The following is a 14,729-nucleotide window of genomic DNA, read 5'->3' on the forward strand; positions in this document are numbered from 1 at the left end:
TTCCATAGTTTGGCTATTGTGGACATTGCTGCTATAAACATTCGGGTCTGGCACCCCCATTCTTAGCAAATCTATTTTAGCAGCATACCCAAAGAGTGATACACTGTGGTTCAGTGGGTTTATGTGAAACAATGCTAACTTGCCTCATATTATGTAAGTCATCCTTTTTTATTTTACATAACAAACCAAAGGAGAAAAAATAATACACTTATAGATACTGAAAAGTCATTTAGAACACCTGAACTAGGAATTTATTATTTAAAAAGAAAACACTCTTCTAAAACTAGGAATGTAAGGGAATGCCCTTAATCTGATTTTTAAAAATCAATCTTTAGAAGCCTATAGAAGAAACAACACGCTCAAGACTGAACTATTAAACACATTTCCTTTGTTTTGAGGGTAAGCCAAACAGATTTTAGTTTTTGCTGAATTTGATAAGTTAATTATAATGTTGGTATGGAAAAGTAAAGACTGAATAATAGTCAAGACACTTTTAATGAAAACTAACTAGCTGAGGGATTTGTACCTCCCGATTTCAAGATTTAATAAAAAGCTACTGTGGTTTAGAGAGTATAGTTCTGATACAAGGTAGACAGTGGGTTAGAACTGAAGGTCCAGAAATAAATCTGCCATATTATGCCCTTGATTTTGGTGAGGCTGACACTGTACTAGGAGAGGTGTGATCTCTTCAACAAGTGGGACTTGACAATGGGACAAGGTATGGAATAAAATAAAAACTTGACCCCTTTCTTACACTGTTTATAAAAATAATTTCAAGTGAGTTGTAGATCTAAGTATGGAAGTCAGAATGATGCATTTCTAGGAAAAAATCCTTCATGATTTGGGGTAAGGAAAGATTAAAAAAATAAAGACATATTAGTCAATTACTAGTCTTTTTTTTTTTTTTAAAGATTTTATTTATTTATTTGACAGAGAGAGATCACAGGTAGGCAGAGAAGCAGACCGGGAGAGAGGAGGAAATAGGCTCCCCACTGAGCAGAGAGCCAGATGCAGGGCTCAATCTCAGGACCCTGAGATCACTACCTGAGCCAAAGTCAGAGGCTTTAACCCACTGTGCCACCCAGGCACCCCTCAATGCTAGTCTTGAGGTAGAATTTGACAAGTATGACTACAGCAAACATAGGAACTTACATTTATTGAAAGACAAGTCCACCTACCAGAAGGCGAAGCAGACCGCTGTGACAGTTTACAACAGAGGGCACCAACATGGCCAATGTAGGTCTAAAAACGTGGTGGAGCAGGTGCCATCTAGAGCAGCGCAAATTCAATCCAAGGTGTGAGGTCACGACACACACCGAGCTGGCGAAAATAAATAGACTGACAACACCACATACTGCTGAGTCCTCCCTCTTACACGTGCTCGTCTACACTGCTGGTGGGAGCGTAAATCGGTGCAGCCGCGCTGGAAAACGATGTGGCATCTCTTTTAAAGTCGAAGATACGCATCACCTACGATCTACTGATTTTGCCAGTAGATGGGCATGTGTACCGTCACAGACACAGGCGTGTATACAGGACAGGTGTGTACTGGGGCCCCAGGAGGTGTGCAGTGGGGAGCTCACAGCAGTCTTCACACTGAGGCAAACACTACAGCGATGCAGGTGTGTGTGGAGCAGCAGGACAAGAAATAGAGACGCACTAGTGTATTCTCTTCACTGAGTGGAGTAGAGCTACATGCAACAGCACAGATGAGCATCATAAACAAAATGTGGGGCAACAGAGACTACAGTTCAAGTGTGAATGCGGAAGTGTTAGATAAAGTAGACAAGGGGCGGGCATGGGGAAGTCTTCTGGATTTCCGGCCAATCTACTGTTTCCTGATGGGGTCAAAGAGGTATGGATGAGTGCTTTGCATTTATGTCCTCTACTTTTTACTCTACATGGGTTGTAGTTCATGATTTAAAAAAACAAAAAAAAAAACTTAATTCCACCTAGAATAAAGAAACATAGATTGTGTAGAAATAATTTTTTTTTTTTAAGATTTTATTTATTTGACAGAGAGAGATCACAAGTAGGCAGAGGCAGGCAGAGAGAGAGGAAGTGAAGCAGGCTCCCCACCAAGGAAAGAGCCCGATGTGGGACTCGATCCCAGGACTCTGGGATCATGACCTGAGCTGAAAGCAGAGGCTTTAAACCACTGAGCCACCCAGGCGCCCCAGAAATAATTTTTTGTGTAAATAGATGGAAGGCATTAGGCTCAGGGAGCAAAACAAAATAAAAATAGAAAACCAATAAATATAAAAATTAAATAAAAATATAAAACTATTAAATATAAGAATGCCTGGGTGGCTCAGTGGGTTAAAGCCTCTGCCTTCAGCTCAGGTCATGATCTCGGGGTCCTGGGATGGAGCCCCGCATCAGGCTCCTGCTTCCTCCTCTCTCTCTCTGCCTGCCTCTCTGCCTACTTGTGATCTCTATCTGTCAAATAAATAAATAAAATCTTTTAAAAAAACTATTAAATATAATTCGTGACTGTGTGTGATGGGGTCAAAGAGGGGTCACGATTGGGGAAGTTTCTTTCTCTCACATGTGACCTTTGGCCAGTCACCAGTTAATCTGAACTTCAGTGTTCTTATCTGTAAAGCCTCCTCTTTCCTGATCGTAGGAATGTTTGAAGGTGAGAAGACTGAAGGAGATGATGTGTGTGAAATACTTTGTAAAGTTCTTTGCTAAGTTTCCTAAGACTGGTGGTAGTGTCTGTGTCCCAAGCTGGTGATATTTGGCCACACATGGATATCTCTTTACAAAATAGACATTCTAGAAGTGTCCTTGTGCCTGTGATCTCTGTCTAGGGAGAGAATAAAGTAGAGGAACATTGACCTCCGGGGTGAATTTTTGATAACCAAATGATATTCAGGATATTGTTTAGGTGACCACTTTTTGGTAGGCTTTTCATGTAATATTTATGAATTTTTTTAATAGGCTCCCCTCTTATTGTGGACTGCAATATCACAGACACAAGGGATAATACAAATCTCCGGTGCTGGAGAGTGAATAACATGTTGGTGGATGATTATTATAATGAATCCAGACGCATCAGAGAAGGATTTGAGTGAGTGTTGTGTTTTTCTGGCTTCCCTAAAAGCCGCCAAGAATTTCCTCACTTAAGTTATTTTGTTGCGAGTACTACTTTTATAGATGCTCCTCAATGACTCCTCAACCCTCTTTGGCTTTGTCTCTCAAAGATCTCCTTAGTGCTGCGCAGGGCTGAGCTTCTGGTTCAGAGAAGTGTGAGGCCCACGTTATCAACCTTCTCACGTCCTAGTTAGACACATGAGGCAAAACATCAAGTATGGGCTTCACGCAACAAAATCAATTTCTCTCAGCTAGTCCTTAAAACCAGCCTCATTCTTATTTCGTTATATCATGACCCATGGATCCTCAAGGCTTCAGTAGCAAAGTGGGCAGCAGCACAGGGACTCTTGCGGGGGAAATAGGACTTAATCATGAACTAATTGTGTGGTAGAAACCCAATTTGTTGTGGTCTAATTGGGGTGGCATCAAGCAAGACTCACTAGTCCAAGGGATGGAAGAACTGGTGTTGGGCCCATGTAGAGTAGGTAAGTTAGCCTAAGTGGAGATGACCAGGGGAAGTCTCTGGAAGGCTGAGGATGCTGTCTGTCCCTGTCCAGAAGAAAATGCAAGTCCGGAATGGCCACCATCCATGCACCTCACCTAGCTAGTCCATGAAGCATTCTCAGGGTAACGTGATAGCCCAAAGTGTTCTCTGGAGAGAGAATTTTATTCTCTAGACTGAAGATGATACGCTATGCTGGGGAACTAGGACTCATGTATAAATGATTAGCTCCTTTCTTTTACAGGTCACACATTTTTTCCCAGAAAGATATATTTTACACAGTGAACATAACCTTCTTGGAAGTGAAAATGGAAGATTACGGCCATCCTTTTGTCTGTCATGCTGGAGTGTCCGCAGCATATTTTATTTTAAAACTCCCAGGTAATGGTTCTGAGGAATACACACTGTTCAGAGGGTTCAAAATGATGACAAGGAGACAAGTGTCTCCTTGTAGTAAAGCAATATTCAGTAGGGAAACTCAGCATTAATTTCTCGTTTGGCATTTGATGGTTTTGATCTCATTTCCAGAGCAGAGGGGAGGTCAGTGTTCCTGAAGGCAATGAGTGACCAACTCAAGAATATTGGGCTGTCACTCCTGTCTATTACCAGGGACTTTATGACTCTCATAAATATTGCACGACATGGTCTTCTTACTGTGACTATTGCAGTACCACGATCTCTGAAGTCTATACATTATAGCTTTCCAGACCTGGGTCCCCGCAAAGGGGAAGGTGGCATTGTTGTTCCAAGAGCTGGGGAAGGACAGAGAGAAGTGGAAGGATGGGAGGAAAGTGTGGATCCATCTAAGAGTTAGAAGCTAGAGGCTCAAACATGTGGTCAGGATCAGATCAGGGAAGATCCACTTGACTGTGCTGCGACTTAATCAATGGATTGCTATTTCGGTTGACCCAGAATGCATTTTAGTTATTGTGCTTTATCGTGACATTTATTTAAAGACATATAGTAGTGCATGGGGTGTCTTTGATCTCAAACTGTTTGCAACATGGTGTGACCTAGGGCAGGTCGTGATAAGCTCTTTAGGGAGTATTTAAAAAAAAAAATGATTGTGCTCTTTGAACACATTTGAACACAAGAAAAGAGAATTTTCCCTTCTACCCCCCGCCCCCCTATACACACATACATGCATACATACCTTGTGGAGACTAGAACACCAGGGAGGGACTGAAAAAGGAAGTGGTGTATGCGGTGGGTTCTAAGAATGGAGAGACTTTCTCTTCCTCTGTTCTTCTGTCCCTCTTCCTCTTTCCAAGTTCTCTCCTTCCCAGAGCCTCCTTCTGTGCCATCACTGGTCTTGGGTGGTGGCAAGGGAGAAAGCTGTGCTGTTCCTCTTCTGGGATGTGTAGGAAGGAGCCTGAGCCTGTTTGCAGAGACTTGACATTCCAGGAGAACCGGTTCTCCTTCTTGATCATCTCCCACCCACTGCTTTTGCCATAATTGCTCTGCCCTGTGTTTGCAAAGCAGAGCAGGGGTAGACACCCTTTCTGCCCTTTCCCAGACTGTGCCTTGCAAACAGGCCCCTGGTGCAGACCTTGTTGGCACAGGGAGGATAAGGGGGGAGTTTGGCTCTCGGCCAATCTCAGGGAGACAACAAAGGTTTTCAGGGGAGACAGCTGATGGCTCTTTATGTATGACAGACATCGTGCTGTCAATTTTGAGTGCCTGTGAAAGCAGTTATGACAGTGGAACAATCAGGATTGTGCCACAGAACCATCGGGGAAGGTCTTCCAATAAGCATGTTCAAGGCTGTACATCGGGAGAGTCTAGTAGTGTTGGCTAAGTGAGACCTGGCAGCGTGTGTGTTTTGAGAGCAGTCCTCATGCCCTCAAGCTCAGCTGTGGCCACCATGAGGAGCCAGGCTTCTGCAGAATTTCCCTCCCCAGGTTCTTAAGAGCATGTTTCCTTCCTGAAATTCACGGGCTCCACCAGATTATTCTACTCCCATGTACCTATTATATTTAACTGTAAGAAAACACTTAAGCAGAATCCTCATCGACCTCTAGTATGTGTCCATTTGGCATTTGTATTATCAATATTATTGGATTATTTATATCTTTATTTGCTGTCGTCTGTAGCTCCGAATGTTCAAGCTTACTTGATAGGAGGACTTTTCGCCTTGGTAGGGGCAACAGCGTCTGTCATGTACCTCTACAGCATTTTTAAGATCGACATTGTACTCTGGTATCGAAGCGCTTTCCATTCTCCCGGGAGCAAAGAAGGTAAGTGCGGGCAACCACGGCAGATTGCCTCCTCCTTGGCTTCCGCTCATTGTAAATACACTTCATTCTATTTTACTAGCTTGCCTTTATAATGTTGTTGGCAAATTGGGAGGAAGGGCTCTCCCTGGAATGTCTCATGCTTCAGGGAAACCATTGGTTCATGGCCACAGGCATTGTTCAGTCGAATGAGGCTTGCAGCCTGGTTGTGACAGAGCAAATCTTTGCTCAGGAGAAGCACATCAACTTCTGGGCCCCACTGTGACCATTTTGGAGAGCTCTCGTACCTACTGCTATTTTCCAAAGAGGACGGCTTCTCCTAGAGCGACAGAGGGCTTCCCACCCGCACTGCATCTTCAACGAAAGGGCGGGGTGGGGTGGGCGGGGCATGAGCAAAGTTGACATTATGGAGGGAGATGAGCTGCCTGTGGCAGGAGCTCTTTCTAGAAAGGTTTAAGTGGCTGACTCACAAGGCTGGGGAGAGCCCTGGGTTTGCATCTGGTTCTCCACTTAGTCCCATGTGATCTTAGGAAGTGTTGAATGTTCTTCTCTTTCTTGGCTATAGAATGAGAGAAAAAAAGAAGCAAGGAGGGAAGGAGAGAAAGGAGGAAGGAGGGGAGGAAGGAAGAAGGGGAAGGGAGGAAGTGGGGAGGGAGAGGAAATGTTCAGAGCCTGCCCTCACAGAGTGTCATAGGAATAACTGAGTTAACGTCCAGGAAGGCACTGAGCAAGGACCTGGGGCCCAGGGGGCACCTTGGAGTCCGAAGGCCAAAGCCAGCTGCCTCGGCCACTGCGCCCCAGGTTTCAGTCTGGTCTGTGGAGCTCCCGTCCTGCCAATCCATCTCAACACACAAATGCCTCGGTGTGATCCTGAAACTCTGAGGAACAGGTACTTCCCACCATTGTGGTGTTTTTTTCCTTTCTATTTGCATTTTATAAGTAGGCTTCAAGCTCAGCCTGGAGCCCAGTTCGGGACTTGAACTCATGACTCTGAAATCAAGATCTGAACTGAGATCAGGAGTCGGATTCTTAACTGACTAAACCGCCCAGGCACCCCCACCTCCAAAACTCTAACCCCGCAAAAGTGTGTTTTTAAAATTCTGTGCTATTTTCTTGTTGTCTCAGAATCGTTGTGATCTATTAAGGCCTTGGAAAAAAGTAATAGTCTGCTGTAATGTCCCCTGATTGGATGGGAAATTAACACATGGCGGAGAGACGTCCCTGTGCTTCACGTGCACAGAAATAGGTACATCTATGCCACTCAGGTCCAGAGACGAGCGATGAGGACTGGAGTGGGAATTCAGGGATATATAAAGCATATAAAGCATGCAGCACAAGTTGTTGCCCATCAGTTTGAGAAAACAGCTGTCCTAACTCAGACTTTATTCTAAGCTAAATTTCCGAATTCAAAACGGTTAGTCCTGGGGCAGTGTAGAAAGCAGCATGTTCTTTCTTGAGAGCCAAATCCAGTCAGGAAGACCTGACTGTGCCTGTCCAATGCCGCTGAAATCCCCTCCAGTCCAGAGGCCCTTCAGCTGGATGTGGGGTCTCTCTTCGGGGCTGTGGTCCCCACAGGGCCACCCTGTGCCTATGCTCCCACCTACGAATGTGATGGAGGAGACCTGCGTGCCCCCACTTTTCTTTTCTTTTCTTTTTTTTTTTTAAGATTTTATTTATTTATTTGACAGAGAGAAATTACAAGTACACTGAGAGGCAGGCAGAGAGAGAGAGAGAAGGAAGCAGGCTCCCTGCTGAGCAGAGAGCCCGATGCAGGACTCGATCCCAGGACCCTGAGATCATGACCTGAGCCAAAGGCAGCGGCTTAACCCACTGAGCCACCCAGGCGCCCCCCCACTTGTCTTTTCTGACACACACACATGAGTGGCCCGCCTGCTCTCTGTTTACTGACTGAAGGGACACTGGGGACACTTCAGTGGTGTTCACATATCTCTGGTCCTGGTGCATGTCTCACTCCCTGACTCACTGGGACTCCCAGGGGCATGAGAACCCAGGGCTGGTGCAGCTGCCTGCTGGTGAGGTCGAGTTTAGCAGGAAGAGAAAAAAGGAATAGTGACTCACCCAGAGCAGGGGGAGCTGAGCAGATGACAGACTTAGGGAGCCCCACCCTCTGCGGAGACAGGGCTCCATCCCAAATTCCGGCTGAGAGTTTGGGCATTGGAGCTCAGTCGGCCAGGGCTCCTCTTTCTTTCTTTCCTTCTTTCTTTCTTTCCTGCTTGCCTGCCTGCCTTCCTTCCTTCCAAGATTTTATTTATTTATTTGACAGAGAGAGACATAGCAAGAGAGGGGACATAGCGCAGGGAGTGGAAGAGAGAGAAGCAGGCTTCCTGCCAAGCAAGGAGCCTGATGCGGTTCATGACCTGAACCGAAGGCAAACACTTAAGGACTAAGCCACCCAGGCGCCCCTCCTCCTTATTTTTCTTAATTCAGATAAGTGCTTGTATACTTTCTGACTAAATGTCTAATCTCTACAGTTCCATCTATGAGAGCAACCCCTATAAATTCCTCTCTGAGTGTTGGCTTTGGCAATGAGCTTGTGATGAGACTTAAGATTTGTCCCAGTTTGGTATTTCTTCCAGCATTGTGTCCCTGGGGGATATTTTCTGAGTTATGGGGGGAGCTTGTGGAGTAAGGGGTGGCAATAGGAATGAAGAAATAGATAAATTGTGTCCTTCTTGTGATAAATTATTATCCCAGCTGGATGAGTTAGGCTTTATAACATGAGTAACAGGTGGTGGGTATAGCTCAGTTTTATTGAGTTATCGCCAGCCCTAGTCCATGGGTTCTGTATATTCTCTAGTAAATTATCGGAGTGACTTTAAAATTCTCCTTCCAGGTGTGCATGCATGTACAAAAATGTAAGTGTTAGTTTACACATCTAGAGAGATTTGCATAGGTCTCACCACCTTCCAAATAGGTTTGTGGAGAATATACATGTAGAACACAACAGTTAAAAACAAAAACAAAATAGGTACAGTGAACAGAAGGTACAATGGTAAAATAAAGCTTGGGGGTAGAACTGATGACAAATCTTGGGCACTTTTTGAAGATGAGTTGGCTTTAGAAGTAAAGGCAAAAGCAATGACAAGATGCATTGTGTGTTGTTCACAAATATTCTTCAATTGCTTATGAGAGCATGTGGCTTCTTCTGGGTCTGTTTTCGGAGGTAGAGTTTTTGTGGGGAGTTCTCATATTTAAAGGGTGTAATATAATGAATCTTGTCTACGGCAACATTCCTGTGGTAAAAGTGGTAGCATGTTGAATGTGACTTTTCTTCTAGTGTCTTCCATGTTAGGGTTAAAAGGCCAAACCTCATGAAATTATATCAAAGCACTTATGTGAAGGCCAGATTGATTCTGTCTGATTTTTCATTGGGTCCAGTTTGATTAGGTTTGAAATTTAGCAATAACATAAAAGGAATTGAGGAATTAGCAATCTCTCATAAACATGAATACTTGCCCATAAACTCTTGTGTTTCTGCCAATGGCCCACAGAGGCACATGCAGACATTTCAGCATCAAAATTAGGGCTGAATATCCTCAGGAGAAAAAAGGAGCTTGGCCAGAACCTAGATGAACTGTCTAGGTTTATCCACTATATAGAGGGAGACTGTGGGATATCTGCCAGCAGGCCCTTTCCTTAAAAACTTACCAGTAGGTCTACATTTCTATAGTTTTCTGGGTGAGATAGACAGTTGGGGGGATGGGGCATGTCAGACTCATCTTAATCTATTGCCCATTGTTATCTTCCCAATTGCTGTTACAGTTACTATGGCTGGGAAGCAAATTACCTCAAAACTGTAGCATAGAGCAGCCATTTATTTTGCTGATGGGTTCTTTGGGTCAGGATGTGAACAGGCACTGCAGGAATGGCCTGTGCCACCTCCACAATGTCTGGGCACCCCGCTTGAGGACTATCTTTTGATTTTGGCTATTAGTTGGTGGCCTCAGTTTCTCTCCCCAGTGGCCTTTCCGTGTGGTCTCTCTTGTGTGGGCTACTTTGAGCTTCCCCACAGCATGGCGACTGGTTTCCAGGGGCTAGTGCTTCAAGAACAGGAGAGCCAGGAAAACCCATTCTTTCTCTTATGACTCAGACCCTGAATTTTTAGAGTCAGTTCTACAACATTCTATCTGTCAAGGCAGGTACAGAGTCCTAGTCAATTTTAAGGGAGTGGAAATGGATTCTACCTCTTTATCGGGGGTGTGGTTGGTTCTGAAAGAGCCTGTGGAACTGGAAATATGGCTAGGGCTAGTTTCTTAAAAAATGCAATCTGACACACTTGCACAGGACTAATCAGGGATACACTTTGTGACGTTTCCTCGACCCAATTCTCATCTCAGCCACACCAGAGGGAGTGGTAGACTTGGGTTTGAATCAAGGCTGGCCACTTAGCTGCTCAAAGGCCAGAGACATAACATAGCCTTGTCTGTCTCAGCGTTCTTTCCCGTAATCCGAGGATACCAATGTGACCCTCACCGTGACTATGACAGCCAAAGCTGGCGGGAAGTTGTCTGAGAGCGCCCTTCAAAACCACAGGTTGACAGGAAAAGCAAAATGGCCTCAAGCTTGATTTTTTTTTTTTTTTTTTGCTATATTGGCAAATAAATGATAGATTGATAATTTGAAAGTTATGAGAACCCACTGCATTTTAAGAATGAGCCACCAAGGTAACATTTCTACTCAAAAGCTTAGAAAGAAAAAAAAAGACCAAAAAGTTGGTAGCATTTTATATTTTTACCTTCTAAAATGTGTGAGAGTTGCTCACTACCCAACTCTCTTTTGTCTCTGAGTCTGCACCTCTCTTTTCTTTGAAAAGCAGGGAACATGGAACACTGTCAAAAGAGAGAATTCACTTAGCAAACATAGGTTTTTGTTTTGTATTGTTTTTTAAGGAGCAGGAAGAAGGAGAAAGAGCCTGAGAGAAGAGAGACATGAGTGGCAGGGTTTCTGACAGAGGTGGTGATAAACACAGATTTATAGACAAAAATCACTGTATTCATTCAGGATGTCTGCTATGTGGTGAGAAGAGTACCAACCCAACCAATCTTTTATCATAAAAGGATGAAATATTATCAAGATTTTAAGGAAATTTACATTCTTTCTAAAATGTTTAAAAATAAAGCCTTTATGAAATCTTAATATATTTTTTTTCATATAGCCTCTGGCTATAGAAAGTCAAGAGTATGACAACAAATTTAATTCAGAAAAATACCCACTTACGGAGTGGTGGTTTAGACTAGTAACGTTGAAGATGTTGCAGAAGGAGATTTAGCTGGGTTGGGTTTCTGCAGACTCCAGACACAAATTCATCATCCCTTTGGTACTTGCTTTATGACCCCAGTTTATTAAAAAGCTGATTGGCTCACGATCTAAAACTTCTCTCTCCCCCATCTAGATAGAACATCTTTGAGCCTCTATAAAATCCAATTTCATTCAGACATTTGGCAACTACTGAGAGAGACCACCTCTGTCTCTATCTGTTGGTATGAGATTTATAAAATGAGAAAAGGCTACATGTAAACTCTAAAGTTCTGGATACATTTTAACTACAGCTCTTCCTTGATTTATGATGGGGTTGTAGCCTGATAAACCTGTCATAAGTTAAAAATATCATGATTTTAAAATGCATTCGATGCATGTAACCCACAGAACATCACAGCCTACTTTTAATGTGCTCGATACTTATATTAACCTACAGTTGGGCAAAATCATCTAACACAAAGTCTGTGTTACAATCAAGGTTGACTGTCTAATGTGATTGAATACTGTCCTGAAGGTGGAAAACCGCATTGTTAGTATATGGACTGTTGAACCTGAGGATTGCATGGCTGACTTGGAGCTGTGTCGTTGTACCTTGCCCCGCATCAAAGAGAGGATAGGACCACATATCACTAGCCTGAAAAAGATCAAAATTCAAAATTCAAAGTATGGTTTCTCCTGAATATGTATTGCTTTTGTACCATCATAGAGTCAAAAAAATCATAAACCGAACCCTCCTAAGTTGGGGACCGTCTGTACTATTATTTAGATGAAAACTTGAAGTATACAAGTATTCTTTCTTTGGGCTCAGAGCCACCTTTCTTTTCAAGTCTGTTCACTCAAACAAAATCCCATGAACAGGGAATAAAAGACAGCCTTCTTCTTGGGTCCCCTTAGGTTGGCTGTGAATTTCCTAATAGCTTGGGGCTCAAAAAAATCACATTTTCTAATCAGATGTTTGCTAGAACCTTCTATCTCTGCTAGAGCTTCTTACTCATTCACATGACCCCTGAGTAGAACATAAGCATCCCCCTTCCATGTCCTTGTCAAGCTCTCCCCCTTCTTGGCCTCTTTACCTTCCACTTCATTTTTTTCTAAACCATTTAAAATCCAGGAACTGCCCTCCATCCTTTATGAATTTTCCGCAAGAGCTCCAGGCTATGGAAGTTTGATTTCTTTCCGTCTCTCCTGTTCATTCTGCCATGTTATCTTGTAGCACCTCATGTTTTTATTTCCAAGTCTCTGAATGGTCTTTCCAGTTAGATCCTGTGTCTTGTTCATCTGCTCAGGGGTGAGCACAGTGACTGTTACTTGCGGTTGGTTGCTCAATAGATGCTTAGCTCATTTGGTGATGATGAAATATGCTGTTGTGTGGGACGTCCCCATACTGTACAACAGATTCCTGGAGTCTACTCAGAGGCTTGGTCTCTATAATGCCATATGCAATTGCAGTGACGAAATTCACTAGTGAGTCTGAATCACGAGAGACTGGACCCATTTTGCCTGATGCAGTTATGACAGTCCACCATTGCACAGGACCCATTCCGAGTGACATTGATGGAAACTCCTGCTTTCAATTCTCATTTTCGCCATGGGGACTGGTGATCTTAAGTCAAAGGAGTCAGGTTGGAATTGGGGCTGTGTGATCTTGGAGAAATGATTCTTATATAAGGGGGAAAGGACCTTCTTCCTCATAGGTCAGTGCCAATGTGTTGGGAGTAGCAACGGTAACTGACAAATCATTGAAGGTTCAATGTGGACAAATCTGAGACTTAAATTCTTCAGGAGACCTAGTCATAAGGGGTGGAAACCCACACTTTTGTGAGTTTTCCCTCTAGAAGCCTGACCTGGTTCTGACTGTAAATATCTAAGAAAAAATTTCTTTGTGCTTCCAGCAGGGGGAGGAGAAAAATCATTCTGAAATATCCTAGAGCACTCTGTTCTTATTAACAAGGCTTGCCCTCAGGATGAACTAGTTAATGAAAGCCTTACCTGCTAGGGTATTATCAGAGCCTAGCTGACCTGCGCAGAAGGAAGTACCCAACTCCAGCCCAGTCAGGCCATCCTGCCGCATCTAAGCGGGGATAAATGACTGAGAAATGTTCGCAAAGTTCATAGTCCAGAGTCACTAAAAGATCTAATCACAGGACCGTAGAACACATCCCTCCCTCCACACCTCACCATCATGTTACTAACGGCCAGTTTATAGCACTTTCTTTTACTGGTACATTCCATCCAGCTTTAGAGAAAAGTATAAGACATATTAAAAGGCAAATGCACAATTTGAAGAGACAGAGCAAACATCAGAGCCAGAAATGGCAGGGATATCGGAATTACCGGGCTGGGAATTTAAATCATCCCTGATTAGTGTGCCAAGGGATCTAATGCATAAAAGCAGACAGCATGCAACAACAGATGGGCGATGTAAGCAGAGAGATGAAAATCTTAAAAAGGACCAAAAACAAAGCTAGCCATTAGGAAAAAAAAAAAACAAAACAGCCCCACAAAACTGTAACAAAAATGAAGACTGCCTGTGATGGGCTTGTTAGTGGAGTGGACATGGCTGAACAGAGAATCTCTGGGCTTGAGGCTATCACACTAGAAACCTCCAAAACTGTAAAGCAAAAGGAACAAAGTCTGGAGGAAAAAAAAAGAACAAAGTATCCAATGAGTGTGGCTCAACCACCGAAAATGTAACATACATGTAGTGGGAATACCAAAGGAAAAGAAAGAGAGAAAGGAAGGCAAGTATCTGAAACACTAGTGATTGAGAATTTCCCCAGATTAATGTTAGACACCAAACTGCAATCCAGGAAGCTGTGAGAATACCAAGCAGGATGAACAAACAAAAGCCTAGGGTTATCATTTTCAAATTACAGAAAATCCAAGATAAGGAAAAAAATCCTAAAAGAAGCCAGGGTTGGGGGGGACAATTTACCTATCGTGAAACAAAGATGTGAATTGCGTTCAGCTTGTCCTCAGAACCTATGCAAGTGAAAGAGTATGAAGCGAAATATTTAAAGTGTTGAGAGAATGAGAAGCCTAGTGTCACAACGTTGGCACCAAGAGAGCCAGCTGATCACTCTGAAGTCATTGAACCTAAGGGAAAAGGACCTCATGGGAGCAAGCCAGATTTTTGCTCCTGTTAACCTAAGAGAATTTGGTACGAGTAATTCCATGAGTTTATCCCATTTCCTTTTCAGATGGCAAGGTCTATGATGCCTATGTCTTATACCCTAAACCTCAAAGAGAAATCCAGAGCCATGAGGTAGACACACTGGTGTGGAAGATTCTGCCTGAGGTGCTGGAGAGGCAGTGTGGATATAAATTATTTATATTTGGCAGGGATGAATTTCCTGGACAAGGTATGTTTTTTTTTAATTAATTTTTTATTTTTTATAAACATATTTTTATCCCCAGGGGTACAGGTCCGCGAATCACCAGGTTTACACACTTCACAGCACTCACCAAAGCACACACCCTCCCCAATGTCCACAACCCCACCCCCTTCTCCCAAACCCCCTCCCCCCAGCAACCCTCAGTTTGTTTTGTGAGATTAAGAGTCACTTATGGTTTGTCTCCCTCCCAATCCCATCTTGTTTCATTGATTCTTCTCCTAC

At 43.4% G+C, this 14,729-nt stretch overlaps 1 protein-coding gene across 1 annotated transcript in view; it reads left to right on the forward strand.

Annotated features, from left to right (window-relative positions):
• The window catches only part of IL1RL2 (interleukin 1 receptor like 2), a 33,484-nt gene that overhangs the window by 15,349 nt on the left and 3,406 nt on the right, over positions 1-14,729 (forward strand). Inside the window, exons 6-9 of the mRNA XM_059407859.1 lie at positions 2,944-3,073; positions 3,843-3,979; positions 5,692-5,835; positions 14,313-14,474. Coding sequence (XP_059263842.1) covers positions 2,944-3,073; positions 3,843-3,979; positions 5,692-5,835; positions 14,313-14,474 — 573 coding nt within the window. The remainder of the gene's footprint in view (positions 1-2,943; positions 3,074-3,842; positions 3,980-5,691; positions 5,836-14,312; positions 14,475-14,729) is intronic.

The sequence above is a fragment of the Mustela nigripes genome, chromosome 7 (genome assembly GCF_022355385.1).
Source record: "Mustela nigripes isolate SB6536 chromosome 7, MUSNIG.SB6536, whole genome shotgun sequence".
Classification (NCBI taxonomy): Eukaryota; Metazoa; Chordata; class Mammalia; order Carnivora; family Mustelidae; genus Mustela; species Mustela nigripes.